Below are 16404 nucleotides of genomic sequence, written 5' to 3' on the forward strand. Positions count from 1 at the left end.
TATGTATGTATATATATATATATATATATATATATATATATATATATATATATATATATTGTAGTATATACTTTATTTAAAGTAGTACATATTATTGAATGGTGCGTATATATGTGTATATATCTTCTATAGACATATATCTTTAACGTATACAAGTGTATATGTTCTATAAATTAGTATGTAACTATCTATTTATACATATTGTTGTATATATATATATATATGTATATTGTAGTATATATTTTATTTAAAGAAGTACATATATATTGAATGGTGCATATATATGTGTATATATCTTCTAAAGTAGTATATATTTAACGTATACAAGTGTATATGTTTTATAAATTAGTATGTAAGTATATATATATACACACACACACACACATTGTAGTATATACTTTATTTAAAGTAGTACATATATATTGAATGGTACGTATATATGTGTATATATCTTCTATAGACGTATATCTTTAACGTATACAAGTGTATATGTTTTATAAATTAGTATGTAACTATATATATATATATATACATTTTGTTGTATATATATATATATATGTATATTGTAGTATATATTTTATTTAAAGTAGTACGTATATATTGAATGGTGCATATATATGAGTGTATATATCTTCTAAAGTAGTATATATTTAACGTATACACGTGTATATGTTTTATAAATTAGTATATAAATATGTGTGTGTGTGTGTGTGTGTGTGTGTATATATATATATTGTAGTATATGTTTTATTTAAAGTAGGCAAGTAGTACATAAATGTTGAATGGTGCGTATATATGTGTATATATCTTCTATAAGCATATATATTTAACGTATAAATGTGTATATGTTTTATAAATTAGTATATAAATATATATATATATTGTAGTGTGTATATATATATATATATATATATATATATATATATATTATACTATTATAGTATATGTTTTATTTAAAGTAGTACGTATAGTCATATATAATTATATATTGAATGGTACGTATATATGTGAAATTGTTTATATATATTTTTAAAAATATATATTGTATATTGGAGTGTATATAGTGTATATTGGAGTGTATATAGTGTATATTGGATTTTTTATTTTTTTTCTAAACGGGTTTGACTGGTTTTTAACCGGGTTTGACCGGGTTTTGGTGGGTTTGACCGGGTTGGGTTAAGCGGGTCGGGTTAGGGTGGGTTTTAATTTTTTAACTGTTGCACCTGGCCCGGTCTGTCTAGCGCCAAAACCGACCCTCAACCCGGTTAAAATAGAAGGGCCGGTTTCGAGTTGGCCCAGCCCGCCCCGTTTGACACTCCTACATAAAAACTAAGACAACCCAATAATATTATTGAATGAGTTATAGGTTGGAAAATTAATACTCTAGAAATGAATACCCTAGCTTATTAGTGGAGTATTTTTTTTTATTTAACATTAATTTGTTAGTTTATTTTAAAGTTGTAACGGTATGAAAATGTAGTTAATCACATTCAATTTTTTCTCAAAATCCACTAATCACATTCAATTTTTTCTCAAAATCCACTCCCAATCTAAGAGGGTTCTTAATGAATATTCTTAAATTCTTTCTCTTAATTACTACGTTATGTTTTTTAGTTTCATCTCAATCTTTCAAATTTACTATAATTCTTTTTTTTTATTGTACACCAGCAATTGACAAAAATAATAATAAAAAGGATACCTTTGAATTAATTAACTCGGGAAAAATGAAAAGTATTTTTCTGTTTGGTTGAAAGGTAGATCAAACTTTTATAAAAAGTATGATATCATTCACTCTCTATTGGACGAAAAGAAAGTGTTAATTAAAAAAAAATGATAAAACTCCAACCTTAATATATATAAATTTATGTATTAAAAATAACTTTAATTTTTAAAAAGTTATATAGAGCATAAGATATTCAGAATCGCGCGAAGCGTGGACTATTTCACTAGTCATAGAATAAATTTTATGGGTGGTTATTCAAGTTTATATTCATTACTCAAAAGATTTTTTTTTTTGTTACATAGAAGTCATTAATTATACTTTGATCCAACTATCACAAAAGTCACTCTTGCCAGATTTGATAAAACTCTTATCGAAAATATGACGTGACAACCTTAATTATTTCATCATTTTATTAATTGAATAAAATTATCATATTAAATCAACCTTCCCTATAATCGATCAATCCTCCCAATTCTCTTTGTTGCTTTGTCAATATTTTTTTTCTTTTTTTTTTGAAAATTTCAGGAAAATCCGCAGCCGCTACACCCTTCGGATGTGCACACTGGGTAAACCCCACCTATGCACAGCCTGCAAGTAACATCAGGGGTTTTTAACTGCACTAATCAAGCCCGGTGCGACAGGCTCGACTCAAAGGCCCTACTTGAAAATCGATCTCGGATAGCTATGGTGGGTTTTTAACCCCCGACCAGTGAGCCACACCACAAGGGTGCTGCTTTGTCAATTTGGGATCGCAGGAAAGAACTTTTGAGAAGAAAAAAAAGGGGTGGGGGGATAATTTGATATAATTTCAAGCTTTTTAAAGAAAACAATTTGCAATAGCCGAAACCCAAATAATTAGTAAACTGCAGTTGAAGTACGTAATGCAATGAGAAAAGAGTGTTGTCAATAAAGTGAAAATAATTAACACTATAGACATCAAAATCTCATCACTTACTGTTGTTGCTTGATGAATAACAAGAAATGTTATTAAATAGTGTCCATCACATGAGTTACTGCTTTAATAGTGATCTCTCTTTAATTTATTTTATGTCTCTAAATGCATTAGCAGAAGACACTTGATTAGTCCTATTTCATTAATCCAATGCAATAATTTCTTTTTAATTCGAAAAAATCATAACAAGCAAAAATGAGATTCTGTGTTGGCAATATATTATAAAAAATATTGATTTAGTATGTTAATTCTATTTAATTAATCAAGTGATGTAAATATTTAATGTTGTCACGTCATATTTTCAATAAGAATTTTATCAAATTCAATAAGAATAGCTTTTGTGATAATCGAAGCAAAATATAATAACATTAATGTGACAAAATAATGAAAAATAACTTTTATATAATGAATATAAATCCAATTAACCGCCCATGAAATTTATTCAAGAATCATATTAACAAGTAATGCTGCAATATTGAATCTGACAAAAAGAAACTACGTCAACATTATTTTATTCGGAGTACCTGCCAAATGTCAGCTAGTAAAAATATGAAACTTTCTGCCATTACTCATTCCATATAAAACTTCCCCACACCCCACCCAAAATTAAAAAATAATTAAATAAATAAATAAAAGAGTCAAAGCTTGGTGGACACTTGGAGTATAATAGGTGTCCCATAAATCAAGAATACCGTAGACGTTACTCTTTGAGCAGGCAACCCAAATATGTCACAAAATTTAAAACGTGATAAAACTATATCATCAAAGTAGAAAATAATCAAAATAAATTTGATGTACTTTTTTGTGCATCATATCATATTTTTTCTAACGTCTATAATTAATAGAGTTAAAAGTGAATGGTGCATTTTTTTTTGTGCATCATTCATTTTTATATATGGTATACTTTTTTGTGCACCATATAAAAAATATATATATGATACATTTTTTGTGTACCATATTAAAAAAAAATATGGTGCACTTTTTTTATGTACCATTCATTTTTTTTATATGGTGCATTTTTTTGTGCACTATATAAAAAAAATATATGGTGTACAAAAAAAAAGTGCACCATCCATTCTGATAAAAATATATGGTGTTTTATTTTTGTGCACCATTTATTTATTTCTATATGATGCACATTTTTTGTGCACCATCTATTTTTTTTTTTTTAATTATGTTCATTATATGAAAAAAAAATATAGTGCACTATTTTTGTGCACCATTCATTTATTTTTTACATTATGCATAAAATTATTGCACCATATATCTATATTTCATATATGAACATAATTAGTGTACTATCTCTCTCTCTCTCTCTCTCTCTCTTTCTCTCTCTCTCTATCTATCTATCTATCTATCTATCTCTCTCTCTCTCTCTCTCTATATATATATATATATATATATATATATATATATATCTCTATATATATATATTGCAAAAAGACATAGTGCACTATTAATTATTTTTGATATAGTTCACTTATTTTGTGCATTATCCATTCTATTTTATTTATTTATTTTATATATTGCATTATTTAAATGGACTTTTTTTTTAATATATAGAGATTTGAATGTATTTTTTCTATTTTATTTATTTATTTTATCTAACACTATTTATTGCACTTTTTTTTATTTAGTACTTATTTAATTTATTCAATATAGTGCACTATTTTTTTTGGTCATATATTATTCTAAAATTTAAATTTATTTTTTTAATTTTGTCATATGTTGCACTATTTTAGTATACTATCTATTATTTTTCATTTAGTGCACTATCTAGCATTTTAATGTTGTATGAAAAATGTAAATACTACGTCAAAATGCTAGATAGTACACTATTCGATGCACTAAATGAAAAATAATAGATAGTAAACTAAAATAGTGCAACATGTGACAAAATTAAAAAAATAAATTTAAATTTTCGAACAATATATGAGCAAAAAAAATAGTGCACTATATGAAATAAATTTAAAAAGTACTAAATAAAAAAAGTGCAATAAATAGTGTTATATAAAATAAATAAAGAAAATAGAAAAAGCACACTCAAATCACTATATATTAAAAAAAAAAGTTCATTTAAATAATGCAATATATGAAATAAATAAATAAAATAGAATGGATAATGCACAAAATAAGTGCACTATATCAAAAATAATTAATAGTGTACTATTTTTTTATAATATATATATATATATATATATATATATATATATATATATAAATAGATAGTACACTAATTATGTTCATATATGCAAAAAAGATATATGGTGCAATAATTTTATGCATAATGTGAAAAATAAATTAATGATGCACAAAAATAGTGCATTATATATTTTTTTTCATATAGTGCACATAATTGAAAAAAATAAATGGTGCACAAAAAATATACATCATATAGAAATAAATGAATGGTGCATAAAAATAGTTTACCATATATTTTTATCGGAATGGATGATGCACCTTTTTTTTGCACCATATATTTTTATATATGGTGCACAAAAAAAATACACCATATATATTTTTTTCATATGGTGCACAAAAAAATGCATCATATATACAAAAATAAATAATGCACAAAAAAAGTGCACCAAATCTATTTTGATTACTTTCTGCTTTAATGACATATTTTCATCACTATTTGTGGCATATTTTGGTCAGCTACTCTTATTCTTTTAGCTCTCTCTCTATATATAAAAAAATGTGTTGGCTAAGTTGGCAATGAGAAAATTCCATAAAAGTTGCTCCTTCACAAGTCATTTTCACGTTCACTTCCCTGCAAATCAATCTTCCCCACTACAACCATGGATCACCCAAAAAATCGAGTCGTAATTGGTCATAGTCACCATATTATTATGTATATCATTCTGTTATTTGGTCTACTTGTTATTTCTATTATCATCTTGACTTCACAAAGCAACATCCCCTTCTTCCCTTTGCAACTCTCAATCTCCAACCCCTCAAAACCGGTAAAAAAAAAAAGAAAAATCTCTTATATATGTAGTCATCTCGATCAGCGCATTTTTCGTGTACGTATATTATATTCTGAGTTCACTAACTCTATATATATCTTGAATTCGTTTATGCAGCTACATGAGCAGGTGAATTATTATAAAGATGATCTTGAACGAGCATTGGCGGGAGCATCAACAGAGAACAAGACGGTAATAATAACTGTGGTAAATAAAGCATACGTAGAAGGAGATCATAATAACAAGCCAATGCTAGATCTATTCTTAGATGGTTTTTGGCATGGAGAAGACACCAGGGAATTAGTGAATCACCTTTTGATTGTTTCCATGGATCAAACCTCTTATGAACGGTGCAAATTCCTACATCTTCATTGTTACAAGCTCCAAACGGACGGTGTCGATTTTGCTGGAGAAAAATTATTCATGTCTCAAGATTTTATCAAGATGATGTGGAGAAGAACTTTGTTCTTGGGTGATGTTCTTAAAAGAGGTTACAACTTCATCTTTACGGTATGTTTATGCCTTACTCCACATAATTTTTCTTTGGCAATAATTTTCATACTATGTATGAACATTTCGTATAGTACATACTTCGAGGAAGTGAAAGTTTTAAAAAAGGGGAAACAATTAATTAATTAATTAAAAGTTAATCTAGTCTAGGGAGAACTTAAAGAAAGTGATCAAGTTAAGTCAAATGTGTTTGCCGTTAAAATCTAAAGCATGTTACTTTTTCACGTCGATCGAGCCGTAATTTCTGGTAATATTTACTTAGAGACTCAAATACCGATAAATTTGTATAAGTTTAAATTTTGTCTACCGATCCAACATAAGATTAAAGTTGAGACCCTTTGACCTCTAATCAAAACTAATTTATTATTTTTATAAATTTGAAATTTTTCATTCAATTTTCTCTAAATTTCTTATAAATTTTTAATAAATTTCTCACTCTAAGTATAAAGGTTGTGTAAAAAGATAGTATATGTTTCTGTGCTGCCCTAGATCTGTCCCAAAAATCTTTCAACACGTTAAAGTATGAGAACTGAAAAAATGGACGCTTTTATTTTTTTTTTAGAAAAGTCAGTCTTCTTTGTTTTCATTTTATTCTTTCTATTTTATCATGAAAATACTAACAAGCGTAGAAAAAGTTGAATCTAGCTTATTAGGTGGAAGAAATCATTTACTAGGAAGAATATGAAGCTAACCTAATTAATCTCTTGACAACTTTGTGGTCAGAGTCTATATTAAGCGATGTCGTCCTAATTACGTGCTGTGTTCAACATTAAAACCAATGAGGAGCTTGCATCTAGGGGAAAAGACAAGTCGAATATCTTCAATTAATTTGACTTGGTTAGCATAAAAATAATACTACCAATATACATATATATGTACACACACCCATATATATATTTCTTTTGTTTTATTTTATTTGACTTTTATTAATTTAGCACATCTTCTAAGAAAATTTTAATTAGGAGTATATTTTATTATATTAATTTAATATACTTTCGAACTCTAAATTTCACTGTTATTACTTTATGTCCTTATTTACTATGGATAGTAATGAAAACTATAAGAAAAATTTCTTGATTTCATAAATTGGACAAATAATTTGAAATAATTATTTTTAGTATAGGGCCAAGTAAAATGAAACGGAAGGAGCGCATATATTGTATTACAACTATATATATAAGCGAGAATACAGCTTAAGCAGACAATTGGTGGTTGTCATGTCTGCCTCTAGTTGTCTGTTTTTGATCGAAGATATTTTTGTAATCTTACATTTTTCATTTTAATTTAATTATTTTATTGTTAATCTGTTATATATTTAAAATTACGTAAAATTGTTGACTTAAATTTTTATCAATGCAACATAAATTAAGATATACAAATTTGAATGTTTTGGTAAAAGTAATATAAATCACAATAATAATTAAATTAAAATATATTTGAAATATGAATAAAAAAATGATTTTCAAAATTCTTATTGTGTCATAATAAATGGAGATAGATGGAATAACATATATTAATTGAAAATTACATTAAAAAAGTCATATAAATCATAATAATTAATATCTAAACTTATATGATAAATTTGATTGTTTTTCTCAAACATTTCATCAATGCACATAAATTAAGATGAAAAAGTAATATATAGTATCTGAAAATTATGTAAAAATATAATAAATTAATTATTAATAATTTAAAATATTTAAAAATTATAAAAAAAATAATTAACTTTCCAAATTTGATGTTTCATATAAATTGAAATTAAAAAAAAAATTTGTAAATATCTAGTTTTTTTTCGTACAATAAACGCCTATTTCAAGTAGCCGCCATTTTCTCCTCCAAATCCATGCGTCCTGCTACAAGTCCAACCAATCCCATTTTTCCGCCAACAACACCGGTGAAGACTAATGTGGATCTTGCTTGCTTGTACTTTTATTGATCTGACTTTTCCCAAGAGATCTATCTACATCTGTCACAGGCATGTCAAAAGTTTATATTATTACTACTATTTAACTTCAATTTTCGGAATAAATAAATTATTGGAATATTTATTGGTGTTTTAAAATAAGTGTATTATTGAATATTTTTTTAAATTTATTCTTATGATTTGACAATTAATTAATTTTTGAAAATATATTACCAAAGTCAGTTTTTTTCCTTTTTGGATAAAAATAAAAAATTATGTTAAATTTATGTCTTTAATACTTAAATTTGTGTATCAAAATTTAATAATTCATTTATTATGAAACGGAAGAAGTATCATCTATCTCGCCGTAATATAGGGCCGCCTAGTACTGTAGATTGCTTCTCCTAAATTCTTTCCTGTTGGTACGAGTACAACCACAAACCTTGGGACGTATTGGACTTTTTCATCTCTTCTTCTATTTTGTATTTTGGGTGGTTGTTTATTTTGGACTTGAATTAGAGTTTGAGGCATACATATGAGCCCAAAAAGAATTTAATACTTGGTAAATCTTTTTAAAATATGATATTTGTAACCATAAAAATAAAACTGTTAGTTAAAATGAGTATATATGATCCGTAAAAATTCTTCACATTGACGTATTATATAATTTAAACGGATCTTTAAAGTAATATACTTAGGAGTCGTTTGGTAGAGTATATAAAAATAGTATTAAAAAGTGTGTATTAATAATGTTGTGATTATTAATATACGGATTAGTAGTGCTCAGATTAGTCATGCTAGGATTATTTCTTATGTTTGATTTGATTTATTAAAAATAATATGCATTGCTAAATTTCTATAAAAATATTATTGTTTACAAAAATACCCTCAACATTCTATAGCTTTTATTAACTTTTTTTCCATGAATTCATTATTGTTAATTGATTTTTAGCACTTTGTTATATTTATTTTTGTTTTTCATTGACTTATTTCAATGTTTTTTCTCTGTTAAAGATAATGTTTTCTTAATAAAAATTGTGTTTATTTCTAACAGAAATGTAAACCTTGTAGGAAAAATTTCAATGATGTTTAGCTTTATTATTGGTTAGCTTTGTGAATGATTTTGTTGATTGGTTTACATACGAGAGAGGAGTTAATGGATAACATAAAAGAATTATGAATAGAAAGTTAAAAAAAAATAGTTTTTTCAACCGATCAAATCGAATTAATCAATCCTAATTATTGTCTTGTTCTAAATACTTGAATACATTCTATTGTTGCATGTATTTTATGCGAGAAAATACATCAAATTATCTCCGAACTTGTCGCCAAAACTTACTTTAGATCCTACACTAATTTGGCAATTATATACCCCTTAACATCTTTAAAGCGTATTAAATACACCCCCTACGGCTGACGTGGCAAGAAAAAAAAGAAAGACACGTGAATTTTTTTTATTTTTTTTAAAAGGATCCCCTTTATTTTATTTATTTATTTATTTATATATATATATAATAAAGAACCCAACTTTCATCATCTTCATCGTAACAATCCCCTTTCCCACCCCACCCCACCCCCACCCTCAACACTCCGTTTCTTCTTCTTCTTCGAATCCCCATCTGTTTCTTCGTCTTCTTCATAATCCCTTACTATCAAATCTCATTTGATTCAAAACTTCATCTTTCAACAGTCAAAAAGTATTCAAAATTGATGAACAAGTTTGGTTCTTGACCAAGAATTCTAATGGCATTTCTAAATTTGGGACTGTTTGTGCCATTTCTGTTGACACTTTTGAGTAAAAGATTGAGAATTTGGGAGTTTGGGAATTCTGGATTTTGGTTAATGTGAAGGAATTTGAATTTGAAATTTTGTGTATTAGTGTATTTTTGTGATTAACTCATGATTTTTGTGTATTGAAATTTTGGATGGAGAATGTCTCTGTTTGAGAATGACTCTATTTGGAAAAAATGGGGAGTTGTTTGAGTAAGAAGAGCACATCTTATTCTTCTTCTTCTACTACTACTGCTGCAGTTTCAAATACAAATCAAGAAATCACCAAAATTAGTAACCCAAGTGGAGATCTAGAAAGAGGTAGAAGGAGAAAGTCTGAAAAAGAAATCTTTGTTATTTAATACAGAAAAGACATGAAGTGGATAGAAAGACTGAAGAAGAAAAGGCTGTTGTTAAAAAGGCAAATGACGCAGTTGAGTCTGGTAATAACAATGTTTTGAATTTTGTCTTCTCTAATTTACCATTCACTTTAAATTGATCTACAACTCATGAACAAGTTATTTATCAATTTCTTATTAAATTCGAATCAAGTTATTGGTATTAATGGTGTTAATGGTGATAATGGTGAAATAATAGTGTTAAAGATGAAAAAGACATTAAAGGAGAAGGAGGAACGGGGGTGGGGGTGGGGAGACTGTTGAAGAAGAAGGTGAAGAAGGAACGAAGGGGTCGGGGGGTCGGGTGGGTTGTTGAAGAAGGAGGAGGAGGAAGGGGGGGGAGTCTTTTCTTTAATATATATATATATATATATATATATATTAAAAAATATATATATTTTATATATAAATAAAAATATTACATATATATTTTTTGCTTTAAAAAAAAATATATAAAATAATATGTGTGTTGGATTACTTTTTTAAAAAAAATTATAATTTCTTACGTGACAATGACATGGATATGACACTGATTTGACAATGACGTGGGGCGTGTGTACTTCACTCTCCGTAGTGAGAGTGGTATAATTTTTTTAGGGTGGTAAAAAATTTGCTTTAAAGTTATTAAGGGGGTATATAATTGTCCGATTAGTTTAGGGTCTAAAGTAAGTGTTGGCGACAAGTTCGAGGGTGATTTGATGTATTTTCTCTAATTTATGTTGAATTAGAATCAAAGTTTATCATGAAAGTTTTTGTCACATTATAAGTTATTTTAAGTGAAAATTAATTGGTATTAATATCAATTTTTTTTTGAGTGAGACAATTATTTACCATCAAAAAAATTTATTGATCGGGAACACCAACTTAAGCTTTAGGAGGTCGCTTTGTATTGATTAGTCTTGAATTTATTTAGCAACGGATAACTTTCTCTAAATAATAAAATTTGTAAGATAATTTACATAAATAAATTTACTAGTACAAATATAAAACACAAATCCAAGAAAATAGACAAAATGATAAGAATTTGAGGGGTCTTTTGGTCTTTACATATATGATCCCATGGTATTAAATCTAATGTATAACTAATACCACCAAAATGGAAGATGTTAGTTATACACCCTATAATATCATGTAGGGTGTATAACTAATCCATGTATTAGTTATACATTGACCCAAAATTTCCACCAAACATAGTACTAAATAATACCATTCATAATACATGAATTATTTCTCCTAATACATCTTACCAAATGACCCCTTATAGTACTATATTGTTACATTAGTTCAATTTGTTGATATAATAGTAACCTGTCTTATTTTTGAAGGTACTAATTTCATTTATTTGCATATAGTTAAATTATTTTTTGACTGACCTGGTTTATTATAAACACAAGTTAAACTCTTGTTTATTTTATTCACTCAACAGGACACTGATGTGTTATGGCTTAGGAATCCATTTCTAAACTTGTACTCGAATAAAATTATAGACCTTCAAATCAGTACAGACAAGTTCAACGGAAGTCAATGGTCTGAAGGTAATCCAATAAACACAGGTTTCTACATGATCAAATCAAACATCAAAACCATTGCATTGTTGGATGCTTGGTATGCTGGAAAAGACAAAGCCACAGGATGGAAAGATCAAGATGTTTTGATCAAGTTAATGAATGATGGACTGTTCAAATATTTGGGCCTTACTGTTAGGTTCTTGGACACCCTTTATTTCAGCGGTTTTTGTGACGATAGTAAAGATGTTAATGTTGTTGTGACTGTTCATGCCAATTGTTGTCGGAGTATAAGTGCCAAATTGGCTGATCTAACGGCTGTCCTTCATGATTGGAGAAGATTTAAAAATACGCCGATTGCGAATCAGACATCGACATCTGGATGGACTCAACATGTGAACTGTTGGGATTCTTGGAAAAACTAATGAAAAATTTAGGCCTAATTAATTTAGAGTCAATTATTATGATACTAATACAATCTTTCTAGTAAAGTATTACTATTATGGAATCAATCTTTTTATAGTTTCTTAATAGCTGAAGAAATATAGCATGAAGTATACGCTGATTTTTCTAAAAAATCGATGAGAGATATATCACTTTTTCTTGTTTTTACAAAGAGAGTGTGTGTGTACATATGTATATATACTATCAATAAATGTGAAGAAGCAGACAACTCTTCGTCAACATGCCTGCTTCTTCACCTACTCCGTGATTTTATTATATTATTCCTAATTAATTATTTTAAGTCATTTATATATAAGAAAACTAATAATATTACTTAAAAAAACGTAAAATAGACATTTATGATATGTCTGTTTCAACTGTTTCAATCGTAGTTTTATTATATCACCTCTAATTAATTATTATAAGTCATCTAAGTATTAAAAAATTAATAATATTTAATAAATAATAAGATAGATATAAATGATAAATTAATTCTTAATGTTTTAAATTAATAGAACATCTTTTATGAGACTCATTTAAAAAAATTTCACAAGTATGTTTGCTCCATGATTTTACTATATTACCCCTAATTAATTATTTTAATATATTTACATATAAGAAAATTATTTATATTTAATTAAAAAAAGGTAAAATAGACATTTATGACATGTCTACTTCAGCAAACGTAATTTTACTATATCACCCATAATTAATTATTATAAGTCATTTTGGTATTAAAAAAATAATAATATTTAATAAAAATAAAATTAACATAACATGATAACTTAATTCTTGATGTATTAAATTAACATGACATCTTATATGAGATTCATTTAATTTTTTTCACAAATATTTTTTTTAGTTATTTTGTTATATCACTTCTAATTAGGCATTATAAGTCATTTAAGACATGTCCACTTTGCTGCTTCAATCATAAAATTTGATTGACTCTCAAATTTATTTCAGTGTCACTTAAATTAGAATAGAAGAAAAAGTATTATAAATCATAATAATTAAAAACCTAAATTATTTTAAGAATATAATTGACTATTAATTCCACAAAAATTTGAATAAAGAGAGTAACATATATTATTTAAAAATTACATTAAAAATTATCATGAATTACAATAGCTAACAATTTAAAATATTTGAAAATATATTAAAAATAGGATTAATTATCTAAAATATATTTGTGTCACATAAATTCGGGACAATTTTGGCATTTTATAATTTGCATGTTTAATTTAGTAATTTATTGATCCAAATGATGTTTTCGAATTTAACATGTTTAGAAAATTTAGTACTTTATTTATTTTAATTTATTTATTTTGGTAAAATATTATATATATAATAATTATGCAATAAAATAATTATAAGTCATAACAATTAATATCTTATAATATTTTAAAAACATATAGTAAAAACTATGTGTGGGCAGCAAAATTTTATTAAATTGAAATCCATACAAAATTTGAATTATGTTAAATCCAAAATAGATTAGTCCCAAATAAATATTTTGGATTAATATAATTGAATTAATTATTTAAGTCCAAATATGTATGGATTTAATTAAAATTCAATTTTTATTGAGCAAGCCCATTGATTTGGTTTATAAATGACGAGCCCAGTTTGCTAAGCCCAAGATATTATTATATTCTAGAGGTCCAAATAAGCGCCACGTGTCAAATGACGTGGCATGCCAAGTCAAGTAAAGGAGTCAATAGGATCATGCCACATGTCAAAATGATGCAGTAGGCCCAATGAAATCGAAGCCCATAAAAGGCGCCACGTCACTTGAATTTGATTGGTTAAAGAAAGTCCATCTTCATCATGATTCTTCCCTTTCCACACCTATAAATAGGGGTCTCATAATTCAGAAAATGAGCCCCCCCAGAACTCTAACAAGAAGCAAGAGAAAGCTCGTGACTCAAATGCCATAATTTCTCTACAAAGCTTAAGCATTCAAATCAAGTTCATCAAAATTCAAGATCAAAACCGCAATATTCAAGAACAATCTCAAAATCCCTTGAATTTAAGCACAAGTCAAGATCAAGTCCATCAAATCAACAAATCAAGTTCAAATTCAAGATCAAACATTAATCCCTTGAATTTATATTTGAAAAGGCGAATCAGAGGATTCATAGATATTGTAACACTCACATTGAAATCAATAAATTGATTGTAGCAATATTTTTCTTGTCTCGATTAATTATTTTTTGGTCACGAAATTTTATTGTCCAACAAAATTAGCACGCCTAGCAGGACCAAATTTGCCCTTCATCTCTTCTCTCACAAATCAAATCTGCAAATCTAGAGCCAGAAAGTTACGAAGATTGAAAAGTACTTCAAGACTCGTCTTTGAGTTTCATCAAGTCTACACGCCGACAAGCCTTGAAGTAGGGGGAATTTATAGACATTGAAATCTCGTAGAACTCTACAATAAGAAATCAAATTCTGTTAGAGTTCTTGAATGCTACTCTACTATAGATATCGAAATCTTGTAGAACTCTACAAGAATAACTCAAATTCTGTTAGAGTTCTTGGTGGCTACTCTACCTTAAACCCTAAATTACGCCTATATAAAGGGGACTAATGTCCTTTAAAGAGGCATCTTCAAGATTTGAAAAATCCCAATAAATTCATGGGATATTCATAAGGATCAAAACCCTCTCTTCTTGATAATCAAATACATCAAGAAGGCAAATCCTCCTTTCATGAATATCAAATCTAAATATTCATACGTTTGAGAAATACGCCACTAACGTCCCTCGAATTATAGAGAAATTCATATCCAAATCTTCCTACATTCAAGAAATATGCTACTGATGGCCCTCGAATTAAGGAGAAAATCAAGAGAGAAGAAGACAAACCCTCTTTTCATGGAGATCAAATCCAAATGTTCCTACGTTCGAAAAATACGTCACTAACGGCCCTCGAATTACGGAGAAATTTATATTCAAATCTTACTATATTCGAGAAATACGCTACTGACAACCCTCGGATTAAGGAGAAAATCAAGAGAGAAGAATCAAGGGAGGAACAAATTTGTACTCACATCGTTTATCAATAAAAATTGTTGTTTCTTCATATTTTTATTTGTGGCTGAAGTTTATTTTCCATGAATTAAATTATGTTGCAAACAATATGATTGTCTTTTGAAATTCTAATAGTGTCACATAAGCTGCGATAAAGTAAGTAACATAAATTATTAGCAATTACATTAAAAGATACTAAAATCACAATAATTAACAACTTAAAATATTTACAAAAATATAGTAGTAAAAATTTGATTGACTCTCTAAATTTTAAAATTGGGACAAAGCGAGTAACATAAATTACTAAATTACGTAAAAGATACTATAAATCACAATGATCAACAACTTACATTATTTAAATATTTATATTAATAAAAATTTGATTGACACTTTAAATGCTATTTGTGCTACATAAATCGAGATAACGTAAATAACATATGTTAGGCCTGTGCTGGCACGGGCTACAGTATCTAGTGTATATATATATATATATACTAGTGTAACGCCTCACACGTGTGATATTTTATTATTTAATGTTAAATAATTTTGTCTATTGTAGAGTTTTTTTAATGAAGTGTAAGAAATTCAAATCACTTTTCAAAGATCCTTCACACTTTAATATAATAATGTAAATATAAATATATATTTTAGTTTAAGCACATATATATTTTACCACCAAAAGTTTCAAGTGGTTGATGGATCATCATTAGCTAGCATCTAAAGGTCACGAACTTAAAACCGTGAAAAACCCTCAAAATTGGATAAGAGGGAGTTGCTTGGTGGCTGTTTTGGAGTGGGTAGCTTGAGGGAGTAATTTGGTGGTTGTTTTGGAATTTTTACTTGAGAGAGTAATTTGGTAGTAGTGGTAAGTTTGCTGGAAAATGTGAGTGGGGTTAATGGTTTTATAGTAATAGTAGTATTGGGGAGTTTAGGTGACGTGAGGAAGGTGTAATTAGAGTTTAGGATTAATTAGTATTTGATTTTTGTGTGTTAGAAGGGATATGGTGTAACGCCCCGAGTATATACCCTGCACGTCACACGGTGCTTACGACCCCAGAGGATCACAAGCTAACCCATGACTGATACCTACTGTGAGCACTGAATAATAATACTGAAAATATATGAGGAAGATAACTTAAAATACAGTTGGAAGTCGGGGTATGTCGGTTAAATGAATTGGGTGAGGGGAAAAGAA

General features: G+C 27.5%; 1 protein-coding gene across 1 annotated transcript; it reads left to right on the plus strand.

The window, feature by feature from the left end:
* The first annotated feature begins 5336 nt into the window (after window positions 1-5336).
* LOC107865958 (uncharacterized protein At1g28695) lies at window positions 5337-12238 on the plus strand. The gene is made up of 3 exons (XM_016712142.2): window positions 5337-5641; window positions 5762-6154; window positions 11652-12238. The coding sequence occupies exons 1-3, from the start codon at window positions 5477-5479 to the stop codon at window positions 12153-12155; spliced, it is 1062 nt and encodes a 353-aa protein (XP_016567628.1). The 5' UTR covers window positions 5337-5476; the 3' UTR covers window positions 12156-12238.
* The last annotated feature ends 4166 nt before the right edge of the window (window positions 12239-16404 follow it).

Source organism: Capsicum annuum, chromosome 3, assembly GCF_002878395.1.
Source record: "Capsicum annuum cultivar UCD-10X-F1 chromosome 3, UCD10Xv1.1, whole genome shotgun sequence".
Taxonomy (NCBI): Eukaryota; Viridiplantae; Streptophyta; class Magnoliopsida; order Solanales; family Solanaceae; genus Capsicum; species Capsicum annuum.

Bases quoted from the DNA above. Each gene is read 5' to 3' on its own strand.
- LOC107865958 (XM_016712142.2), top strand. From the start codon at position 5,477: ATGGATCACCCAAAAAATCGAGTCGTAATTGGTCATAGTCACCATATT. The intron at 5,642-5,761 runs GTAAAAAAAAAA...TCGTTTATGCAG, and splicing joins TCTCCAACCCCTCAAAACCG to CTACATGAGCAGGTGAATTA. The intron at 6,155-11,651 runs GTATGTTTATGC...TTCACTCAACAG, and splicing joins GTTACAACTTCATCTTTACG to GACACTGATGTGTTATGGCT.